Source organism: Acomys russatus, chromosome 19, assembly GCF_903995435.1.
Source record: "Acomys russatus chromosome 19, mAcoRus1.1, whole genome shotgun sequence".
NCBI classification, from domain to species: domain Eukaryota; kingdom Metazoa; phylum Chordata; class Mammalia; order Rodentia; family Muridae; genus Acomys; species Acomys russatus.
Window position 1 is genome coordinate 63,736,918 of NC_067155.1, and position 20,563 is coordinate 63,757,480.

At 54.0% G+C, this 20,563-nt stretch overlaps 2 protein-coding genes across 4 annotated transcripts in view; both read right to left on the minus strand.

Moving 5' to 3' along the window:
• Window positions 1-151: 151 nt before the first annotated feature.
• Tfip11 (tuftelin interacting protein 11) lies at window positions 152-9,292 on the minus strand. The gene is made up of 12 exons (XM_051161736.1): window positions 9,032-9,292; window positions 7,551-7,704; window positions 7,163-7,319; window positions 6,369-6,496; window positions 5,563-5,715; window positions 4,266-4,793; window positions 4,083-4,189; window positions 3,243-3,411; window positions 2,610-2,853; window positions 2,136-2,278; window positions 1,724-1,889; window positions 152-507 (listed from the first exon to the last, which is right to left on the minus strand). Exons 1-12 carry the CDS (start codon window positions 9,238-9,240, stop codon window positions 152-154), a joined length of 2,514 nt encoding a protein of 837 aa, XP_051017693.1. The 5' UTR covers window positions 9,241-9,292.
• Window positions 9,293-18,844: 9,552 nt separating this feature from the next.
• The window catches only part of Tpst2 (tyrosylprotein sulfotransferase 2), a 38,042-nt gene continuing 36,323 nt past the window's right edge, over window positions 18,845-20,563 (minus strand). For 2 of the 3 annotated variants that reach the window (XM_051161738.1, XM_051161739.1), the window contains one exon: window positions 18,846-19,354. The gene's annotated coding sequence lies outside the window, so the exon portion shown is untranslated. Of the gene's footprint in view, window positions 19,355-20,563 lie in introns of all 3 variants that reach the window. The other variant, XM_051161740.1, reaches the window with a different exon arrangement.

A 20,563-nucleotide genomic window follows, 5' to 3' on the forward strand; every position in this document is an offset into this window, starting at 1 on the left:
AGGGGCCCGGAGCCATGGTGCAGGCCACAGCAGCTCCTCTGCCAGGCCAGGAACAGCCGACTGGTGGCTGGTCTCCCAAATAGAGACATTATTTATAAGCTCAGTTTAAAGTGCCATTTATTCACCCCTCTGTGGTGTGGGGCCTCGACGTCTACTTGGCCATGTCAATGAGGCTCTGCAGGGAGGTGGGCACCCAAGTCTTCTCGCCCTGCACGAACACCACACCACGGTCGATGTAGATGACGATGCGGCCGAAGGTGTAGAGCTGCTTGCCCTCGTGCCGCTTGCCGATGACAGGCATGAACACGATGTTGTGCTCCTCTGCCTTGGTCTCAATGAGGTCCTTGAAGTTCATGGGCACAGAGCTGGCGGCCGCACCAATGCCCCTCTGCGCCATGTTCTCAGCCTCCCTGCGCTCCTGCATGGCCTCGTACTGGAAGTCCTTCCTGCGCTCCGTGTGGGTGAGGTAGGCAATGTTCTCCCTCGCACCTGGCTGCATGTAGGCACCTGAAAGAAGGCAGGACAGTGAGGAGAGGTGACCCCAGGTATGCAGAACCCAGCATGCATCATGGTGCCTTGGTGTACATGACTCACTGAGGCAACTCTGCTTAAGGATACAGATGCTAAAACATCACTGCATGCTTGGGAAGAGTTGGTATCACCAAACAGGCTGGGAACCACACAGCCAACACCAAATACCAGACGTGAACCTGTCAGTATCAGATGAGATGTGGACAAGGGCTGAGCCCCCTGAAGTCACCATTTCTGAGGTTGCCTCAAAGTCTAGCATGGCACACACGCTGCCACTTTCCCTTGCCACAGAGGCCCCTGGCCTCGATGCAGAATGGGGGCTGGAGAGATGGCTCATTGGTTACAAGTATGTATTATGCTTACAGAAAATCCAGTTTGATTCCTAGCACCCACTTCAGATGGCACACAACCATCTAACTCCAGGTCCATGGGACCTGCTAGCCTCTTCTGGCCGCCCCGGCACTGTACCCATGCACAACCCTGCCCCCCACCAAACACATACATAAACACATAATTAAAAACTTAAATCAAAAACAAAAAAGAAAAAGAAAAGAAAAATATATCTAGAGAGCCAGGGTATGGCGACTTGAAGGATCCCAGGATAATCCGAATGCTGAGTTATGGGGTACAGGGGAATCAATTCTGGGAATATCGTCTGGAGCGGATGGGGTGAGGACAGGTTAAAGGAGATAACCTCTCATCCCAGCTGCCACCCTGGAGCTACATTACCCTCCATGAGCACTGAGGCTCACCAAGAGCCGAAACACAGCAAGGAGAGGTGTGCGTCAAGCTGAGCGGCCACATGTGAAAACCTTGAATGCACTTACAGCTCTACCTGCAGAACACAGCAGCCCTGGGCCTTGACAGTGAGCAACGGTCCACAAGGACCTGGCTGCCAAGTGCGACAGACGAGCTCAGGCCTCTTGTCGCCCATGAAGGAGGCACCAAGACTGTTTCAGAGGCACAAAGGGAGCAACTACTAAGTGCTGTGTCCACAGCAGTGTAGAAAGGCTGCCCAGAGCCAGCCCTAGCTCCTGTCGGCCTGTTACAGGACAACATGTGGGTGTGAATAAGTAGCTAAGTCCACTGACGCGGTCTAGAGAGAAGGGACGCCTCCCACAGGACCAAAAGGACAGGAGTCAATGCCGTGGTTAGGGGCCAGGGCCAGGGCATCCCACAGCAACCTACTCACCCACATTGGAGGACACGGCCCTGTTCATGATGTCAAGGGCTTCGTTGAACTTGTCCTTGACAGAGGGGTGTGCCAGCACCTGGTCTGAGAACATGGATTTCCAGCCCAGGTACCACTTGGTGATCTCCTCATAATTGGGGCTGTTACTGAGCCAGGAGCACAGCACCTGCCAAAGAGCAGAGGCTGCTGAGCCAGTGGCCTCACACTGGGCGGGAGCAGGTCCCCTGGGCCACTTGCTGTGGTCAGTGTTGCCCCTCCCAGCAGCCCACACTACAGGGCTCATGGAGCTGTGGCATCTAGCAGTAACTAGTGGAATGTGGAGCCAGCCTGTGACCTAAAGGTGCTGAGCTGAGACGGGGGGACCCGGGTTCTCATCCCCACCCCGCCATGTGCCTCCTGGAGCACCACGCACCTGAAGCCACTTGGGGAAGAAGTGCTTCTCCAGCAACCCCACCAGGCTGGACACGGAGATCATCCCTTCCCAGTCCATCACCCAGTAGAAGGCATCCATGTGCTGCTGGTGGGGGTTGATGACCAGCTCGCCCAGGCACATGCCTGCAACAGAGCCAGGCCCTGGTCAGCTGCTGCATGGACAGCCACAGGAGCACAGTGCCACCCAGCCAGCAAACATGTCAGTCTGTTCTGCTTCTCCCACCCAAAATGTACTCCCCGTGTGTGACTCACAAGCACTCGAGAGGCCAGTGGCTTTCTGGTTCTGACACCCCAGCCAGCCCCGTCAGGAAAACCACAAAGACAGAGAGCCCCGAGGCCTCACTGCAGACCTCGGTCGCGGCAGTGAGGAAACAGCACACAGCCCTGCTTCCTTCCACTCCTGACACACCTCTGCTCTAAGCAGTGCACCTCTGTGGTGGGCCCGTCTCCTTACCCAGCTTGGGCACGATGTTCCTGAGCATGAAGGCCTCCCAGGAGCCAGGGCTCAGGACCTCTTTCCATGGCTGCAGGATAAGCTTGGCTGAGGCATCGCTGGGGTGCCATTTCTGTAGAGCGCTGGACAGCTTGCTGCGGACAGGGGAGTAGAGTGGCTCCAGGCGGGCCTGCATGAGGGGCAGCCATGGGTGGATCCACGAGTGGATGGGAACAGTGTCTGTCAAGGGGTTCCAGTTGTCCACCTGCAGGGTGAGGGCAGGGTGAGCAGTGCAGCCCACGCACAGTGCGTGACACCAGTGCTGTGCTTCGGGTGAGGTCTGTGTCCTGTCCTGACCAAGGCTGCAGTGCTTGTGTGTGGAGGCCAATGGCAGACACAGAAGCAGCCCAGCTGCCCTACAGGCATTTAGCACTCAGGGTCACTCCACAGAGGAAAATTAAACACACTCATGCCACCAACTCAAACCTCAGCATGGCTCAGGGTTCACTGAAGCCACTGAGAAAATGAACTCCCACTTGAGGGAGGTAGGGAAGGGGCTATGATGGAAAATGCTAGAACTGATACTGTAGGACATTGTCCGTGCTGACACTGCCCTTCTGTCCCAGGAGACACTGTGTGGGAGCTCTGCCCTACCTCCTTCTGCAGCTTAGGGAAGATGAGCTGGTCCAGGATGTTGTCCAGGATCCACACGGGGATGATGGGTGCCCAGCTGTCCAGGAAGTCCACCATCGGGTCACAGTTCCTGGGTTGCCACTGGGCAACGACATTGCGGACAAAAGGCATCCAGACCTCCCACATGAGCCTGTGAGGAGCAAGGGGGATGCTCAGCCGCACTGCTGGCTTCCCGGTGCCCCACAGACCCCACAGGAAGCCTCAGGCCAGGCCCCTGTGGTGCCACCACTGGCAGGGCTGCTACAGGACCATGTGGCTAACAGTGTCAGCACAGATTCTTGGCCACCAAGAGCCTCTCTCTATTCACAGCATCTTTTAAACTCGGGGCCACGCCTGCCTCGTTTCTGGGTCTCACTATCACCCTGCACTTCTGTTCATTGTCTGCCACCTGTCTTTTCTACTGTGGGTGAAAGCTGCTCATGGTCCTCCCAGGCTCAGCCCAGCTCCTGGACACTCAACAGACACAGGAGTGAGCAGTGCCAGTGTGGAGCATAGCCAATGAGGGCCAGTGAGGGCTAGACGGGCTGTCACCCAGGCTTCAGAACAACTCCTGCTCCTTGGGGAGGAGGGGCTACCATGGAAGGGGCCCTGAGGAGGAGGGGCTACCATAGGAGGGGCCCTGGAGAGGAGGGGTCCTGAAGAGAAGGGGCTACAGTGGGAGGGGCCCTGAGGAGGGGCTACTGTGGGAGGGCCCTGGAGAGGAGGGGCTACCATGGGAGGGCCCTGGAGAGGAGGGGCTACCATGGGAGGGGCCCTGAGGAAGAAGGGCTACCATGGGAGGGGCTACAATGGGCCTGGCACCTGTGGAAGGCATCTGAGGATAGGTCCTGGCTGCTGTGAGACAGCAGCTGGTCGTTCTCCAGGAGGCTCTTCCACTTGCAGATGATCTGGGTGCCATAGCTGCCATCCTGCAGAACAGCGGTCACCATCAGCTCGCCCACCTCAGGAGCCCCAGCCCAAGCGGCAGGCTGCGCCCTAGCTCACCTCCAGGGGGTGCCAGTCCTTGAAGTAGTCCTTCACGAGCGGGTAGACGATGGCCACCGCGAGGTCTGCGCGGTCGGCCAGGCGGTACTCCTCATAGTAGTTGTCCTGCAGCGTCTCAAAGACGCGGGCACACTCATCCAGCGTGAGGGGGTCGGCGCCATGGGGCTGCATGCGGCGCTCACACTCCTCCACCAGGGCCAGCACCTTGCTCAGGTTGGAGATGACGCGCTCCTCGTGTGCTAGGACCTCAGCGGTCTTCTCGAGCTCGTGCGACAGGCTGACCACCATGTCCCGCTCGTACTGCAGCTGCCGGTCACTCTGGATGATCTCCTGCTCCGTGCGCTCAATGAGCAGCTGCAGGTTGTGCTCCAGCTCGGGCAGCGCGAAGCCGGGCACCTTGGCTTCCTTGCCGGCTGTGGGAGGCAGCTGCGCCAGCCACGGCGCCCCCTCGCCGGGCACGCTGTGCTGGTGGCTCATCTGGCTGTAGCTGTAGTACACCTTCTGCTCCCGGCCTGTCATGTCGATCACCTGAGAGTGGCAGGGTGCCGCCTGTTAGCCACCGCTGAGCAGGGGACACACGACACTGTCCAAGTGTCAGACAGAGCTGCCCACACAGACAGCAGCACCATGTGTCCCTCGTACAGAGAGAGGCCTTTCCCATGATCCCAGCTGTCCCTACATCTCACTTCGTGCATAATTCTGACAGGCCTGGCACCTGCAGGCGTCGGAACCCCCTAAAGGAGAGAGAGGCCATGCTCCTGGCCAGTCAGCACACCATCTCTACCTGATTACTGCATTCCCAGGAGCCTCTCGTCAGTCTCAAACAGCAAAGTGAAACTCTGAAGAACCCAAAGCAAACCAAAGGGAGCCACAGGCTGCACAGAGACTCCAGGGTGAGGAGCTGTGCTCCCCATAGACAGTCTGCAGGGGAGGTGGAAGCCAAAGCCTGGCGTGTGCTGCGCTCACAGTGTGTTCTGCTAGAAGTGCTACTGAAGTCACTGACATGTACTCCGCACAGACAGGAGCGCTGTGTGCTTGACCACAGTTGTGCTGTGAAGGGCAGAGGAACCGGACCGAGAAGGGCTGCTGCACTAGAATCTAGTGTCAGGATGTGAGGGAGGGCTAAGCATTTGAGGCTAGCATGAGCTAAGAGTTCCAGCCCAGGCTGGGTTACATGGTGAGACTCTGACTTGGAAAGGAGAAAAGGATGTACATGTGTGTGTGCGCGCACATGCGCGCACGCACGCACGCACACACACACACAAACACACACACACACCGAGGTGAGCCCTCATACCTTGACCTGGGACAGCTCCTTCTGAGGCGCTGTGAGCTTCTTGCTGACCCTGCCCTTGGCCTTCAGCTCCTCCACAGTCTTGTAAGAGTACTTTGGTTTTTTCTTGCTCCCGCTAGGGTCTTTCCTCCACTGGCTCAGCTCCTTCTGAAACTCCTGAGGCAAAACGATGCAGTGAGTGACAGCAGGAGGGGCCTCTTCCATAGCAGCCAGGACCAAGGGCCTTCACACGCGTGCACCACCAAGGACCACCCCAGCATCCCTACATACTACAGGTAAAGAGACACCAAAGGCAGGTGCCCTGGGGGAGGGCAAGGCTCTGCTGGTCTCCAGCTGACTCACGTAGAATTTAGAAACAGCGTAAGAAAGCACTGGCCCCACTGGGCAGAGCACACAAAAAGGGGAGCCGAGCGAGGGTACAGGAATGGAGACATGCCCACCCTGAAGTCGGTTCCACAACTGCCATTTATTTTCACACGGATTTAACCTCATTTCTTTTCTTTCAAGTATCTGGAGTTGAAGCTGTTCAAAAATCATGGCGCCTGCTCCCCTTCAGGCTATCTCTGAGTAGAGCCGACGCTGCAGTCAGAGCAGCACACGGCAGCGTGCCTCAGTTTCCACCCTGTCCGCTGTCTAACACACACCTAAGCCTAGGCGTGCTGTCACCGGCTGCACACTGAGCCCCAGCAGGGCCTGCCATCTAAGTAGGTATGGTGACACGCAAAAGCCAGCAGCAAGCACAACCCGCGAATAACCGCGTCTGAAGTGGCCCAAGCCGTGAACCCCACACACAGCTGCCTCCTCCTCACCTCCTCAGCCTCCTCTTCGGAGTCGGCCACAGGGAAGTCCTGCAGGGACTGAGCGGTCCGCTCTGAGCCATAGGCCCCCACAGCCCCTTTGCCTTTTCTCTGCTTGGCTTCAATGGGGTTGATGATGCCTGAACAAGGACAGGTCAAAGACAGGAGACTTCAGATCTCAGCAACCTGTGTGAAGATGCCGCTAAGAGACCACTTCTGGCTCCTCACCCCACTGCTCAGCACTCCTCAGGAGAGCCCTTCCCTGGGCTCAGGACAGTGCCACGCCAGCTGAGACTTGATGAGTGAGACCACTTCCCGCCCTGGAGGCTGTAGGTGAGTGCAATGTGGAGGAATGTCTTGAATGGATATAGCAACTGCCAATCCTCGCTCCACCACCCTCTCCAGGAAGTCCCGCCTTCCCCTTTCATCTAGCGTTCTAGATGAAATTTAGACTTCTTTAAAATATTAGCAGTTACTTCTTTAGAGACACAGGCCAGGCCAAAATAGGTATGTGTCTGCGGCCTCTTTAGACCCTACCAATTTCTTCCTACTTAACCAAGTACTTTATTGAACTGGGTTCTGAGAAAGCCAAGCAGCCAGGGGCCCAAGTGGCCCATGCTGCCAAACCCAGCTGCAGTGTTAACAGCTACTTTTGTTTGGATTTTAGCTTAACTTCCTTTCCAGAAACTGTGTGTCTACCGAGGATATGACTCATACCTGCGGGCATCCTAGAGGGAAGGGGCTGGCAGGTGAGACGCACGCTCCCTGTGCCTGCCCTCCCACACCGTTGCTGGGCACAGCCTCACCTTGTGCGTTCTTCCCCAGGCCCCGCCCGGGGACGTAGCCCATCTTCTGGAGCAGCTTCTGCCCGATGCCCTTTGTGTGCCGCTCCCAGCTGCCGAAGTCCATGAAGGACTTGGTTCCTCCTGCAAAGCCTTTCTGGCTGGGCTTAAAACCGCCGCCCTGCAAAGAAGGCAAGATGGTCGTGGGTGAGAAAGAGACCACACACTGCAAGGGAGCCCGAGCCTGCAGCTACATGCGGGCCAAAACCACACCAGTGACACAGGGCAGGAAAGAGACTGCGGGACCCACAAGGCCAGCACCCACATGGCTGCGTCCTGAGCTTCTCCCTGTGAGGAAGCCTCTGCCCTGGCGACCTGGGGGGCCACTTGGAGACCATCCGGCAGGGCCTACCGTTTTTAGCTTCTTTGGTCCTATGTCCTTCGGAAAGTCCTCCTGCTTGGCAGGCTTCTCGTCATCGTCAGAGTCCTCGGAATCGGCCTCCTCGGCCGCCCCTTTCTTGAGCCCCGCACTTATGAAGCTGACGGGCGCACAGTAGTCTCGGGCCCTGCAGAGACACAGAGGCCCAGGGCTGGAGAGAACGCTTCTGCAGAACCTGTCCGAGAAGCTGCTCACAACACAACTTCATAGAGAGAGCGGCCTCACAGGATCCACTTTAAAGCCGTAATATGTTTGTTCACATCAAGTGTCAACAGGAACTCAAGCCTGGCCTCAGTAACCTTACGCTTACCATTCCTAAAAACACTTCAGCTCTTTATAGTCACGCACACGGCAATGTGGGTGCCCAAGGAACCAACAGCACAGGCCAGCTGTCTGACACGGGTGCTGGGAAGGGAGCTCCGGTTTGCAAGAGCAGTACTCAACCTTAATTGTTGCCCTGTCATTTCCAGCCCACAGTTAACATTTATGTGATCTGTTCAACTCAGATCTGTAGTTGAGGATTTGTCACTGTCAACAGAGTTGATTATAAATTCAAAATTTGATTTAATAACCAGGTTCAATGTCACATGCCTGTGTGCCCAGCACTCGGGGAGGCAGAGGCAGGCAGATCTCTGTGAGTTTGAGGCCAGCCTGGGCTACAGAGTGAGTCCAGGACAGTCTGGCCCACACAGAGAAACCCTGCCTCAAACTTCCTCTTCCTCCAAAAACCAAAAAACCAGTAATGTAATACTCTTTCTTCCTTCGCACTTTAAAAGCGGCAGAGGCTAACTATGGAGCGGTTCTTCCCTTTCACCTTCTGTGTGGGATCTGGGATTGAATTCAGGAGCCAGCTTGCAAGGCAAGCCTCTGGGCCCGCCCACTGGGTCCCCTTTACAACTGAGAAGCCTTTAGCTTAGTGCTTGCTTTAGAGGGTAGAGCACTCATCTAGCACGCCTGTGGCCCTGGGTTCAATTCCCAGCACAGCCACACACCGCAAACTATTCAAGTGTAAACATCAAACAGAAACAATCAGATAGTTAAAAACCCCAAGTACACTGTATAGAGAACTGAGTGCAGTCAAGTGTGGGGGCACACTTTTCTTTTCTTGAGAGAGTATGCAGCCCAGCCTGTGCTACCACACTTCCCCTGTTGACCTACTTCCTGCTCTTCCTTGTTTCAGCCATCAGTCTTCTCCAGAGTGACCTTCCCTGACCCCCTGCCCTCTGGGCATGTCAGAGTGCTCCTTGACCAGGGCCTGGTTCCTAAGCTGCCACGCCTCTATCTGTTAGTAGCTGTGCTCCCATCACACAGTACTTGCTGAGAAGGAACTTGACGCCCCAGCTCAACAACACATAGCAACATGCTGTAGCGATGGGACTCAGTAAGGCCAGGACACTCTTCTGGGGTGTCTCCCTGATCCTCTAAGCCAGGGCATGCAGCCCCACAGACAGTACCGTTTGCCTCCAAAGCTGGGCCTCTCCTCATCCGAGTCTCGCTCAGCCCACACCCCATAGGTGGCCTCCTCCTTGGTCTGCCAATGACGCTGCCGGTTGGGGTTGAACTCATTCTGGAGATCCCAGTCGGTGATCTCGAAGTTCTCGCGCTCGTCGTCGTCGTCATCCAGGTGGCCTTCCCCATCCCGGTACAAGTGGGACAGAGACATGGCCGGTAACTAGAGGAAGCGGGACAAGAACAGCACCGTGAGAGCCTGGGGCCGGCAGAAGGTCCTCCAGGGTCTCCATTCCTGTCTCCTTGTTAGCCTCATGCTATTGTTCAATAAAGCAGCCATTAAACACAGGGCAAAGTGACTCGCACTGCAGCGAGGGAAACAGGTCAGTCCCAGCGGTCCGCACGGCCTAACGGCCACGCTGGTTGGCCTGGTCAGAGTCAGACATCAAGCATACGCCCACCACAGGAAGGGATAATGACTCCTCCTGTTATTACCTCAGAACCTCGTGGGCACCTGGGTCGCTTTGGTTCTCTAGCAAAGAGTTAGATCTAGCCACTCTGCAGTCCCAGGGGCACTGTGTCACGAGACCAAAGGCTTCTGTTCTGAGGTACTGGAAGGCCGCAGTCCTTATGAACGTCACCTGGAGGGTGTGGAGTAAGCAAACAGCTCTACCCAGGAACCTAGTCAGCTTTCTCTCACAAACTGCATCAGTGACGACAGCCAGTTTCAGAAGTAGCTGGCAAGGACTAATTAAGATGACACTTTAGAAACACCAAAAGCCTCTCAGCACTCTAGAAGCAGGGCCCTCTCTGTAAATTCAAAGCCAGCCAGCCTGGTCTACATAGTGAGTTCCAGGCTGGGCAGGGCAGAGTTAGGTTTGGTCTCAAAATAAAAACAACAACAAAAGCTGAGTTCCCAGTAGGTGCTCAAGAAACATCGCCCTCACTGGGCGTGGTGGTGCACACCTTTAATCCTAGCACTGGGAGGCAGAGGCAGGCTGATCACTGTGAGTTCGAGGCCAGCCTGGTCTACAAAGCAAGTTCCTGGACAACCAGGGTTGGCTGTTACACAAATAAATACTGGGTTTTGTTTTGTTATTTTGAAACAGAAAAAAAAATAAACAAAACAAAAAGAGAGGGGGTAGGGGAGAGAGGGGGGTAGGGGGGAGAGAGGGGGGCAGGGGGGAGAGAGGGGGGAGGGAGGGGGAGGGAGGGAGGGAAGGCAAGCAAGCATCTCTTCTTCAGTCCCATTGTTAGGGTCAGGACTGAGCACTGAATGCTTCGAAATGATTGTGAAACTCAGGAACACTTAACAACAGCCTCTACCAGCACCTCTGTGCGCGGCCATCACACACAAAGCCGCGCTTCCCACCCCAACGGGGCGCACCGCACAGCAACGTCCTCACGAGGTAACGCCATCGCGTTCAGGTGCACCAGTGACTGACAGAGGTCTTCCGTTATGGCGAGACCTGGACTTTCTGTCAGGGTGTTACACATGTCTCCCTACTCCTCCTCACTGGGCACCGGCTCACCTCACCAGGTTCTAACCTCAGCTACGAGTGCAAAGTTCTCAAGGAGGCAGGAAGCCCTGCGCCCACGGGATTACGATGTCGTCACCTCCCCAGCACGCGCGCACCCGGGCTGGGTCTTCAGGGTCCGCTCCGGGTCGCCCGCAGGTCCCACCGCCTCATCTGGGGCCGGTTCCGCACAAGCCGGGATAGAGACCCGGGCGCAGGGAGGCCATGGGGCCGCCGCCGCCGCCGCGGAGGCTCAGCCCGGGCTCCGAGGACGCCACCGCGACCCCCGCCAGCTCACCTGGCTCAGCACCGCGATCCACAACAGCCTTCGTCGGGCGTCCCAGAGCCTGCGAGGCGCCCGCCAGCCGAAACCCGGATGTGTTCTGCCGGCGCGCAGGAAAGACGTCATCCACCGGCGGAAATGGCGCGGTGTTGCCCCGGCAGCGACTTAACGCTAGAGGGTGTGGGTCGGCGGGCCGGAAAGGCTGGTGAGCCCGCCTCGCGCGGCTTCCGGTCCCGACGGAAACTGAGGCCGTATGGGCATCTGCTGAGTAATGGGCAAGTTTGCTTCCTGCCGTTGATCTTTTCTGTGAAACTGTAAACAGGAAAAGCAAAGGAACCGAAGAACTTATCTTTAGACACTTGTGGCCAAACTGTAAAAAAAAAAAGTGCCTTTTCCTTTCTCAATCTCTGTTCCTGTTTTCTTCTTAAAAATGACTCTTAAGACAGCAGGTTTTCAGCTTTTTTAGAAGCCAACGAGGGCCTGGAGCGGTTAAGAAATGAATGGGCGGAAGGAGTGCCCAATCATCCTCTCCAGGAAGCACTATTATTTTCCTCTCTGCTCATCTTCTCTGTTGCTGTGATAAAGGGACGTCTTCATTCGCCGTCGCCTCCTCCTCCTCCTCCACCTTCCTCCCCCCTCCCCCCACCTCCTCCTCCTCCACCTTTCTCCCCCTCCCCCCACCTCCTCCTCCTCCTCCTTTTTTCTTCTTCAAGAAAGGGCTTTTCTGTGTAACTCTGGCAGTCCTGGAACTCACTCTGTAGACCAGGCTGGCCTTACACTCTACCATCTGCCTCCCGAATGCTGGGATTGTAGGCTGGCGCCACCGCTGGCCGACAAGCAGGAGCCCATTTCATCTCACACTTTCCCAGGTCATAGTCTGATGACACCTTGGGTTCAGGAACAGGTGTTTTCGCTAGGACACGAAAAACATGTGTCCTGGCTGGTTTGTTGGGTTTTCATGTTTGTTTGGCTGGTTGGTTTTATTTTTGTTTTTCTCTGTCAACTTAACACTAGAGTTACCCGAGGAAAGGATCCTCAAAGCTTCCACTGGTGCCTGAGGCAAGTCTGTGGGGTCACTTGCTTGATTAATGATTGATGTGGGAGGTCTCAGACCACGCTGCTCACGTGGTCCTGGGTGCTACAAGCATGTGAAGCAAGCCAGTAAGCCGCATTCATCCACGGCTTCTGCCTTGTTTTCCCTCTGTGGACTATAATCTGTAACTAAATTCTTCCCTTCTCACATTGCTCTTGGTCATGGTCTTTGCAATCCAGCAATAAAAACTAACTAAAATACACAGGAAAGACATGTCAGTGAAGCTCCTGGGGAGTCCATGAGGGCCACCGTGGGGACACTGGTGAAATCAGGGTCTCTTCCTGCGGGTTAAGTAAGATCAGCTGCAAGTGAAAGCTAGCATCCAGTTCTTCAAAAGGGAAGCAAGCTATTGCTCTCACAGCTGCCCAGAGAATGGAGAAGGGGAAAGAAGTGACGGCATTTGAGGCAGCCAGGATGGAGGTCAGCTACATGCCAGGGAGGTGGGCATTGAGCATTAAGTATGGACACCCAGCATGAACATTTAAAACTCCAAGGCAGCCGGGTGTGGTGGCACCTGCCTTTAATCCCAGCACTCAGGAGGCAGAGGTAGGCGGATCACCGTGAGTTCGAGGCCAGCCTGGTCTACAAAGTGAGTCCAGGACAGCCAAGGCTACACAGAGAAACCGTATCTCCAAAAACCAAAAACAAACAAACAAACAAAAACTTCAGGGCAAGCTGGAACTCTAGGAGGGTGGGGGAAGGGAAAGCCATGTCATAAGATAAACTAGCATGGAAGTCAGTCACATGGCAGGGAGGGGGCCCATCAGAGAAAGGGCAAGGAATCCCATACAGGGAAACTAAAAGCGTAATTGTGTTGTGAAAGTACCCCAGTAAGGCAGTGACCTGCACCAGGCAGGCAAGCACACCCAAGCTACAAGTTTGCTTCATTTCTGTTCTGACGCCATGTGGTATCTGGGTCTCACCACATTGGTAGGGGCTCAACCTCAATCTAAGATGATTGGTACGTCATAATCCTCACAAAGAGGAAGCTTATGATAGGCAAGTCTCAGAAATGTCTGGCTTTCGGGACTTGGGAATGTACTGCCAGGGTTTCACAAGCTGAGGGAAGAGGCTCTGGACTAGTGGCCATAAGGCAAGGCAACCAGCCAGCTTTGATAAAACCTCAGAAGCCTTCTCACACTTAGGCCCTGACCAGAATCCAAACAGAAAAGACAGAAAAGAAATATACCAGGCGTGGTGACACACACCTTTAACCCCAGCACTGGGGAGGTGGGTGGCTGGATCTCAGTGCGGCCTGGCCTGGATAGGAAGTTCCAGGATATCCAGGGCTAAATAATGAGACTTTGTCCTCCAAATAAGAAAGAGAAACGAAAGACAAAAGAAACAAAAAGGAAAAGGAATAGTTAACTTCTGAATCAGAGCTCAGAAAGACCCAGCTGAACCTGGGCAGGAATTCTGGGGGCATACATTAAGATGAGTCTTTCTCATTTTCTTTCTTTCTTTCATTCATTCTTTCTCTTTTCTTTTTTCAGTTTTTGTTTTGTTTTGTTTTGTTTTGTTTTTTTGAGACAGTGTTTCTCTGTGTAGCCTTGGCTGTCCTAGACCCGCTTTGTAGACCAGGCTGGCCTTGAACTCACAGCCGCCTGCCTCTGCCTCCCGAGTGCTGGGATTAAAGGCTAAAGGCGTGAGCCTTTCTTCAGGTCATCTTTAAGTGGGCCCTTGACTCGCCCCCCACAGGATTAACCCTTAAGGGAGGAGACAAAAGAGTGGGTTCATCTATAGCACTGGTTCCCAGCCTGGTTCAGGACCCCTTTGGTAAACCTCTGTCTCCAAAAAATATTTACATTAAGATTCCTAACAATAGCAAAACAACAGTTACAAAGTAGCAATGAAGAAAAAGTTAGGGTTGGGAGTCGGCACAGCTTGAGGAACTGTATTAAAGGGTTCAGGAAGGTTGAGAACACTGACCTAGAGGCAGATTCTATTTTTTCCTGTAATGAGTCCATCATTATGGGAAATCAGGACAGGAACTCGAGGCAGGAACCATGCAGGGATGCTGCCTGCTGAACAGTCCCCTGGCTCACCCACAGGCTCTTGTTGAGCTAGGTTTGTTATCCAGCCTTGGTGATGTCCATAGTGGGCTGGGACTTTCTGCATCAAGCAACTATCAAGACCATCCCAAATAGACATGTCCACGGGCCACTCTGATCTGGACAGTTCATTAAATTTTTCCAATGACTGTGTCAAGTTGACAACTTAAGCGAACTAGGACATTTAGAACTGGCTGGTAACTACCAAGAAGAGACTTGATACCCTATGAGCATATACAGGGGGAGGAGGTCCCCCTCAGTCACAGTCATAGGGGAAGGGAGTAAGGGGAAAATGGGAGGGAGGGAGGAATGGGAGGATACAAGGGATGGGATAACAATTTAGATGTAATATGAATAAATTAATACAATATATTTTTTAAAAGAACTGGCTGGGAAGTACATCCTTCCCTTCATTCGCTGGTCCTATTTCAATGTGCTGAGTGCCTAAGAACTAGACCCAAACAATATAATAAAACAAACATGGGTGAAAGGGGCTGCAGGGAGGAGGAAGAGGGACACTGAAACATTGCTGGGGCGTGAGGAGCTCACTGGGCAAGATAGTGACACCGTGGACAGACGGGCGGTAGCACAGTCGAGGCTTTGAGGAGAGCTCAGGGTCCCGGCACCAGAGACAGACAGCAGGACAGGGACTTCAGAAAGAAGACTCAGAGCCCACGTGGAAGAAATGGGGTCCGGTTTTATAGCTTTCTGAGGAAGGGAAGGGTTCACAGACACAAGTCTAGATGCTCCCAAGTCCCAAGGCTAGGGTTTTTCCTGAGAGGTGACAGGCGTTAGGAATGGGTATGAGCCCCAGAACCCAGGCCAACGACCTTACTCTACATGGACCTCAATGGTTGGGGTTGTGCCCTTTCTCCTCAGTATTTCTCAGTTCAAGAACAGGTGGTAATGGCACATGCCTACAAGTCCAGCACTCAGGACACAGAGGCAGGTGGATTGCTGTGAGTTCGAGGCCAGCCTGGTCTGCAGAGCAAGTTCCAGGATAGCCAAGGCTAGCTACACAGAGAAACCCTGTCTCGAAATTGTGCTCCACCTCTCCCGCCCAAGATTTCTCAGTTCAAATACTAGCCTTGGGACTTGGTGACACCCGAGCCCATGTCACACACGTAGCCATCCCAGAAGGGTCTTGTAAACAACAGGGCTCCTCAGGAGTATGGTGGGGGCCCTCTGACACTCCTCAGGAGTATGGCGGGGGCCCTCTGACACTCCTCAGGAGTATGGCGGGGGCCCTCTGACACTCCTCAGGAGTATGGCGGGGGCCCTCTGACACTCCTCAGGAGTATGGCGGGGGCCCTCTGACACTCCTCAGGAGTATGGCGGGGGCCCTCTGACACTCCTCAGGAGTATGGCGGGGGCCCTCTGACACTCCTCAGGAGTATGGCGGGGGCCCTCTGACACTCCTCAGGAGTATGGCGGGGGCCCTCTGACACTCCTTGTTCTACCCCATCCCTTCCAGAGAAGAAAGCTCTGGAAGATGCAGCCAGCTGAAGAACAGAGCCAGGCCTGGGCTGAAGGAGTGCAGGCGTATCAATTTCAGTATCACCACTCTCTTGACGAGGTAACAGAGAGCGCTTCCATTGCCACTCGCTGTCCCTGTCCCTGACCACTCCCCGTGGATGCAGTTTGCCAGAGATGTGGGGAGCCTGGCCCGGCTACAACTTTAAAATAGTCTGGTACCATAGAAACGATCCTTAGGTGGCAACTTCAAAGCTGATATATTTAGTCGAGCACATGGACTTTCTCTTAGGACAGTGACATTACGCCATGGTACATGTCTCGTTCTTATTTCGAAGTCTGGTGCAAAAAATAGACACGGTGTGCTGAACTTGGCAGGATTGGAAACCCAGCTTGGCTCAGCTCAGCAAACCTGGTTTCCCTTTAAAGGCTCCTGTGCATATTCCAGCTGTAGTCTCTCAGGAGACCCTGCACTAGAGAGAAAGCTGGACTGCTCAGTGAGATGCACAAAGGACATGGTGTGGGGAGGGGCCAGGGACATGGCTCAGCACTGAAGAGCACATGTTCCTCCTGCAGAGGACGCGGGTTCGGTTCCCCGCACCCAGCCACACAGTGGCTTACAACTGTCTTCGACTCCGGTTACAGTTCCGATGCTCTCTTCTGCCTCCCCGAGCACCAGACACGCAAGCGGTCCACAGACATACATGTGGGCAAAATGGCCACACGTATGAAAAGAATATCTAACGGAAATGTTAAAGCACACAGGTGTGCTGGGCAAACAGCCTGATGGGTAAAGTGTTTGCCTCAAAGCCTGAGGACCTAAGCCGGGCGTGGTGGCGCACGTCTTTAATCCCAGCACTCGGGAGGCAGAGGTGGGCAGATCTCTGACCTAGAGGCCAGCCTGGTCAATAAAGTGAGGTCCAGGACATTCAGGGATACACAGAAAAGAAAAAAAAAAAAAAAAAAAAAAAAAAAAAAAACAGTGTCTCAAAAGGAAAAAGAAAAGAAAAGAAAAGAAAAGGAAGGGAGGAGGGCAAGCAAGCCTTCCCAGATTTGTGAGGGCTGGGGATTCAACTCAGCTCCTCACGCTGACAGAATGGGCATTTTACTTGCTGCGTTAGTCAGGGTTCTCCAGAGTAGCAGAGCCAACAGGGGGAACATATACAACAAAATAATTTACTAAGCCAGCTTAAGTTAAAATAGTAACAACCGCTGTCTCACACCTGAGACCTTGACAGCCCAGTAGTTGCTCAGTCCCTGAAAGCGGTACCTCAGCAATCTCATCTGCTTCAGACACTCTGGAAGGCTCTTGAAGAGCCGCTGGTCGCCCGCAGAGAAGCCCAGACTCTCTGGTTCAAACGTTCATCAACACAATGGTGAGAGGGTGAGCGGGTGAGCGGGAGGCCACTAGAGCAAAGGGCAGATGAGTTTTCTTTCAAAATCTCCCTTTATCAGGACTGCTACCAGAGGGTGCCACCTACAATCAAGGCACCTTTCCATGCACGGGAAGGGAAGCTCACTACTGAGGTGACTAATTTGTGGCAAGTTGACATTGAAGCTAGCCACTGAATCTCCCTAGTCATCTCTGCAGCCCCAGGAAGACGGTGTGTGTGTGTGCGTGTGTGTATGCCACTGAGCCCCATTTCAATGATCCTACTCCCTCCTGGATGTTTTGAATCTCTTCCCTGTGACGTAAAATGCCTCGCATAGGGAGACAGTGTGCAAACCATTGTTAGACTCTCCTGTATGAAGGACATGAGTTTGGATCCCCAAAATGCATGTAAAGCTAGACGCAGTAGTATTTGTAATCCCACACATGCCCACACACACATATACAAATTTAAATATTTTTAAATGTTTTGAATCAGTGTCTCATTGTCTAGCTTGGCTTCCAACTCACTACAGTACACCATGACTGGCTAGAAGCTGGCTGAGTGGTCAGCACAGTTTTCTTGGGTAGTATTATTTTAGATCTATTTGCATTTTTTTTATATGTGTGAGGGTGCCAGATCCCCTGGAACTGGAGTTACAATTACAAACTCCGTGTGGGGCTGGGAATTGAACCAGGGACCTCTAGAAGAACAGTTGAGTGCTCGTAACCGCTGAGCCATCTCTCCAGCCCTTCTCAGGTATTATTTGCCACATCCTGTAAAGGCCAAACTGAGGCTACAGGGGCAGGCTGTATGGATGTGCACAGAGGTCAGGACTGCCTGGTCCCAGCAGGGAAGGGTCATGTGGAAGGAGGCAGACTGGGCAAACTGATTGTGGCGACAGAAGCTGAAAAGAAAGGAACTCAGGAGGCAGGGGCACAAGTGCTCACTGCCGAGTCTGCCCACCTGAGCTCAGTCCCTAGACCTACAAGTGGAAGGACGGGCTCCTCCATACTGTCTTCCGACCTCCACGTGTGCTCTGTGTAACGGGTGCCCTGGCACGCCCATACACAAACACAGGAGGCAGATTAATAAGGAAGGAAGGAAGGGTCTCCGAGGCCCGGCCACTCTCACTAGCTTGAAGAGTCACGCGCAGCCACACAGGAGCATCGCTCGCTGTGCCACCTTGGTTGCTCTTAGTAATCACATCGGTTCAGGACGTTGCACTGTATGGACGGATTGCAGAGGCACCCGCCACCTGCCAGAGTCATCAAGTAACTTTTATCACCAGCCTGGCAGGATGTAGAGGCACCTGGGGGACTGGAGAGCTCCGGGGATGTCTGCCAGGGGCTTTCCAGAGATGGAGTGCTAAAAGCCACGTGGGCAGCCCGCAGGTGGGCAGCCATGCCACAGGATGGGGGTTCAGACTCATGAGGAAGGGAAGGCAGCCAGCTGACGCTGGCACTCACTCCCTTTCTCTGCTTCAGTGCTGTGACCTGAGCATCGGTCACGTGCGTCCTGCCGTGATGGAAACTATGGGCCAATAGAGATCTTCTCTTGCTTATGTAAGGTACCAGAGCAACTCAGAAGGCAGCCTGCCTCTCAAGTCCATATCCCCAGGACACGGCAAGCCATGGCCTCCCTGAACCTCACAGCTCAGCCCAAGAAGTGAGGCAAGAGGTGTGAGCGCTTCTCAGCCCTTACAAAGCTCTTCTTGGCCCAGCTGGTTACAGAGCATCCAGGGACCACGAGGTGCAGTGAACTCAGCAGGCCCAGGGTGGGAAGAAAGTGGGCCCGAGCGTGAGAGCTCAGCTGAATGCTCTGCGCGCGTGGCCATACATCCTGTGGCGAGACCGCCCAAGTGCACACAAACTTTACCAGAAGAGACCCCCCCCCCCGACTTTGGTCTTTCTAGACTCTGCCAACTCGTCCTATGGGGATCACAGGAGCTCAGCGGTGCCCACGGGAGCATGGACGTGTTCTCCAGTGTCACCTGTCACCCGTTCATGAGAGGACAGAAGAAATCTATTCACTCCGTATGAAGTAAGGCACAGACAGCAGCCTGCTTCCTTTATTCAAATAATTAATTTCTTTTCTCTGTGAAACTGAGTAGGACTGAAGAATGGAGGAAAGCCCATATATTAAACTCTTAAATAGATTCTTTAAGGTCAAAGTCAAGTGAAGGAGAGGCACGGGTCACAGGTCTTGCTCCTGGAAACGAGGCCAGCAAAGGAGCCTGTCCATTAGGGAAGATAGCAAATTCAATTCTTTTTTTAAAAAAAAAAGTTCTCAAGGAGAAAAAAATAGAAAATTCCCAAGTTCCTGAAGCTGAAGCAGCCTCTCTTCCTCCATGTCCACCCTGAAGCAGAGGCTCCGAGGCTGTGTTCGCTGAGACAAACAGACGCTCCGTCTCTTCAGGCCACAGCACGGCAGAGAGCAATGTGCTCAGGTCAGCCGACTTCCAGGTGCAGGACGAGGACTCTGGCCTCCGAGGCAGAGTGCAGAGACTGAGAGAGGGGAAGTGTGTCAGCAGGGGCGACGCTGAAATAGAGCATTTCTTTTTTTATTTCATTTTCATTTTTGAGACAGGGTCTCTCTGTAACGCTGGCTGTAGTAGAACTCCATATACAAAGATCCAGCTGTCCCAGCCTCCCGAGTGATGGGATGAAAGGTGTGAGCTGCCGCATGGGACTTACTCTATTGTTAGTGTGTCTGTGCACATGTAGGTGCATGTGCCCACAGAGGCCAAGAGACGATACAGGTCTCTGCACACTCCTAGGAGTGCACAGGTTTCGTATATGTACATGCCAGAAGGCTGGGAAGAATCTAAGTTGAAAACTGGCTCTTGGGTTCTCACCTACATTTTAACCTGGCCTCAACGATCCTGCTCTCTGGTTTACAAAGAACAAACGAGGCCAGGCCTGGCGGCATCAGCCTGTCTTCCCAGCAGCCCGGGAAGGCCGAGGCAGGAAGATAACAGATTGAAAGCCTGTTGAGGGTATGGACACAGGATGAGTTCAAGGCCACCCTGGGCAGCTTAATGAGATCCCATCTCAAAGTAAAGGGGCGGGGGGTGTGCTAGGAATACAGCTCCTGCGCGTGCCTGCATGTGCCAGCCTAAGGTGGCTGAAGTGCATGAAGCCCTGACCTCAACAGCCCCACTTCCCCCAAAATTATGTGTTAAATACAATGAGTTTCAGAGAAACAAGAGTTATCAGCACCTGTTCCAGGCCAGTCCACACCGGATTGGCTGGGCAGGCCCTGGATGTGGCATTTCATTTAAACAGTGAAATCAGGGCAGAGCTGGCTTTGGAAATGGGCTGGTCTAGGACTCTAACAGACTTGCAGGAGGTGAGGGAAACAGGAGTCAGAGGGGAGCAGCTGTCTCTTCCAGGCTCTTTCTTTGGGATGAAACCACCAGCACAGCTGCTGACAGAGCTCTGGCAGCCACAGAGACTGGATGTCCTCAGCTAAAAGTCCCTTTCCCTACCTCTCAACAAAACAGGCACTTAAAATCATTCTGAAAGAGCCACACCTGCAAATGACACTGGAGGAAGTCAGCCACCTCCTGTGACACAGAAGGTCATAGGGTTCTCTGTAGGGGTGGAGCTGTGACAAGGAGGGCCACAGGGTTCTCTGTAGGGGTGGAGCTGTGACAAGGAGGGCCATAGGGTTCTCTGTGGGGTGGAGCTGTGCGTCCCTTGTCTCCTATGCGGGAAGCAGCATGTGGCCTGACACCTGGGCATTCTT

What these genes read in the sequence shown, in the direction of transcription:
- Tfip11 (XM_051161736.1), bottom strand. Translation starts at nt 9,240, where the DNA reads ATGTCTCTGTCCCACTTGTACCGGGATGGGGAAGGCCACCTGGATGAC. An exon ending in CCCAGCTTTGGAGGCAAACG is followed by an intron (nt 7,705 to 9,031) that starts GTACTGTCTGTG and finishes GTGTCTCTGCAG; the next exon opens with GGCCCGAGACTACTGTGCGC. An exon ending in GAACATCGTGCCCAAGCTGG is followed by an intron (nt 2,279 to 2,609) that starts GTAAGGAGACGG and finishes GCTCTGTTGCAG; the next exon opens with GCATGTGCCTGGGCGAGCTG.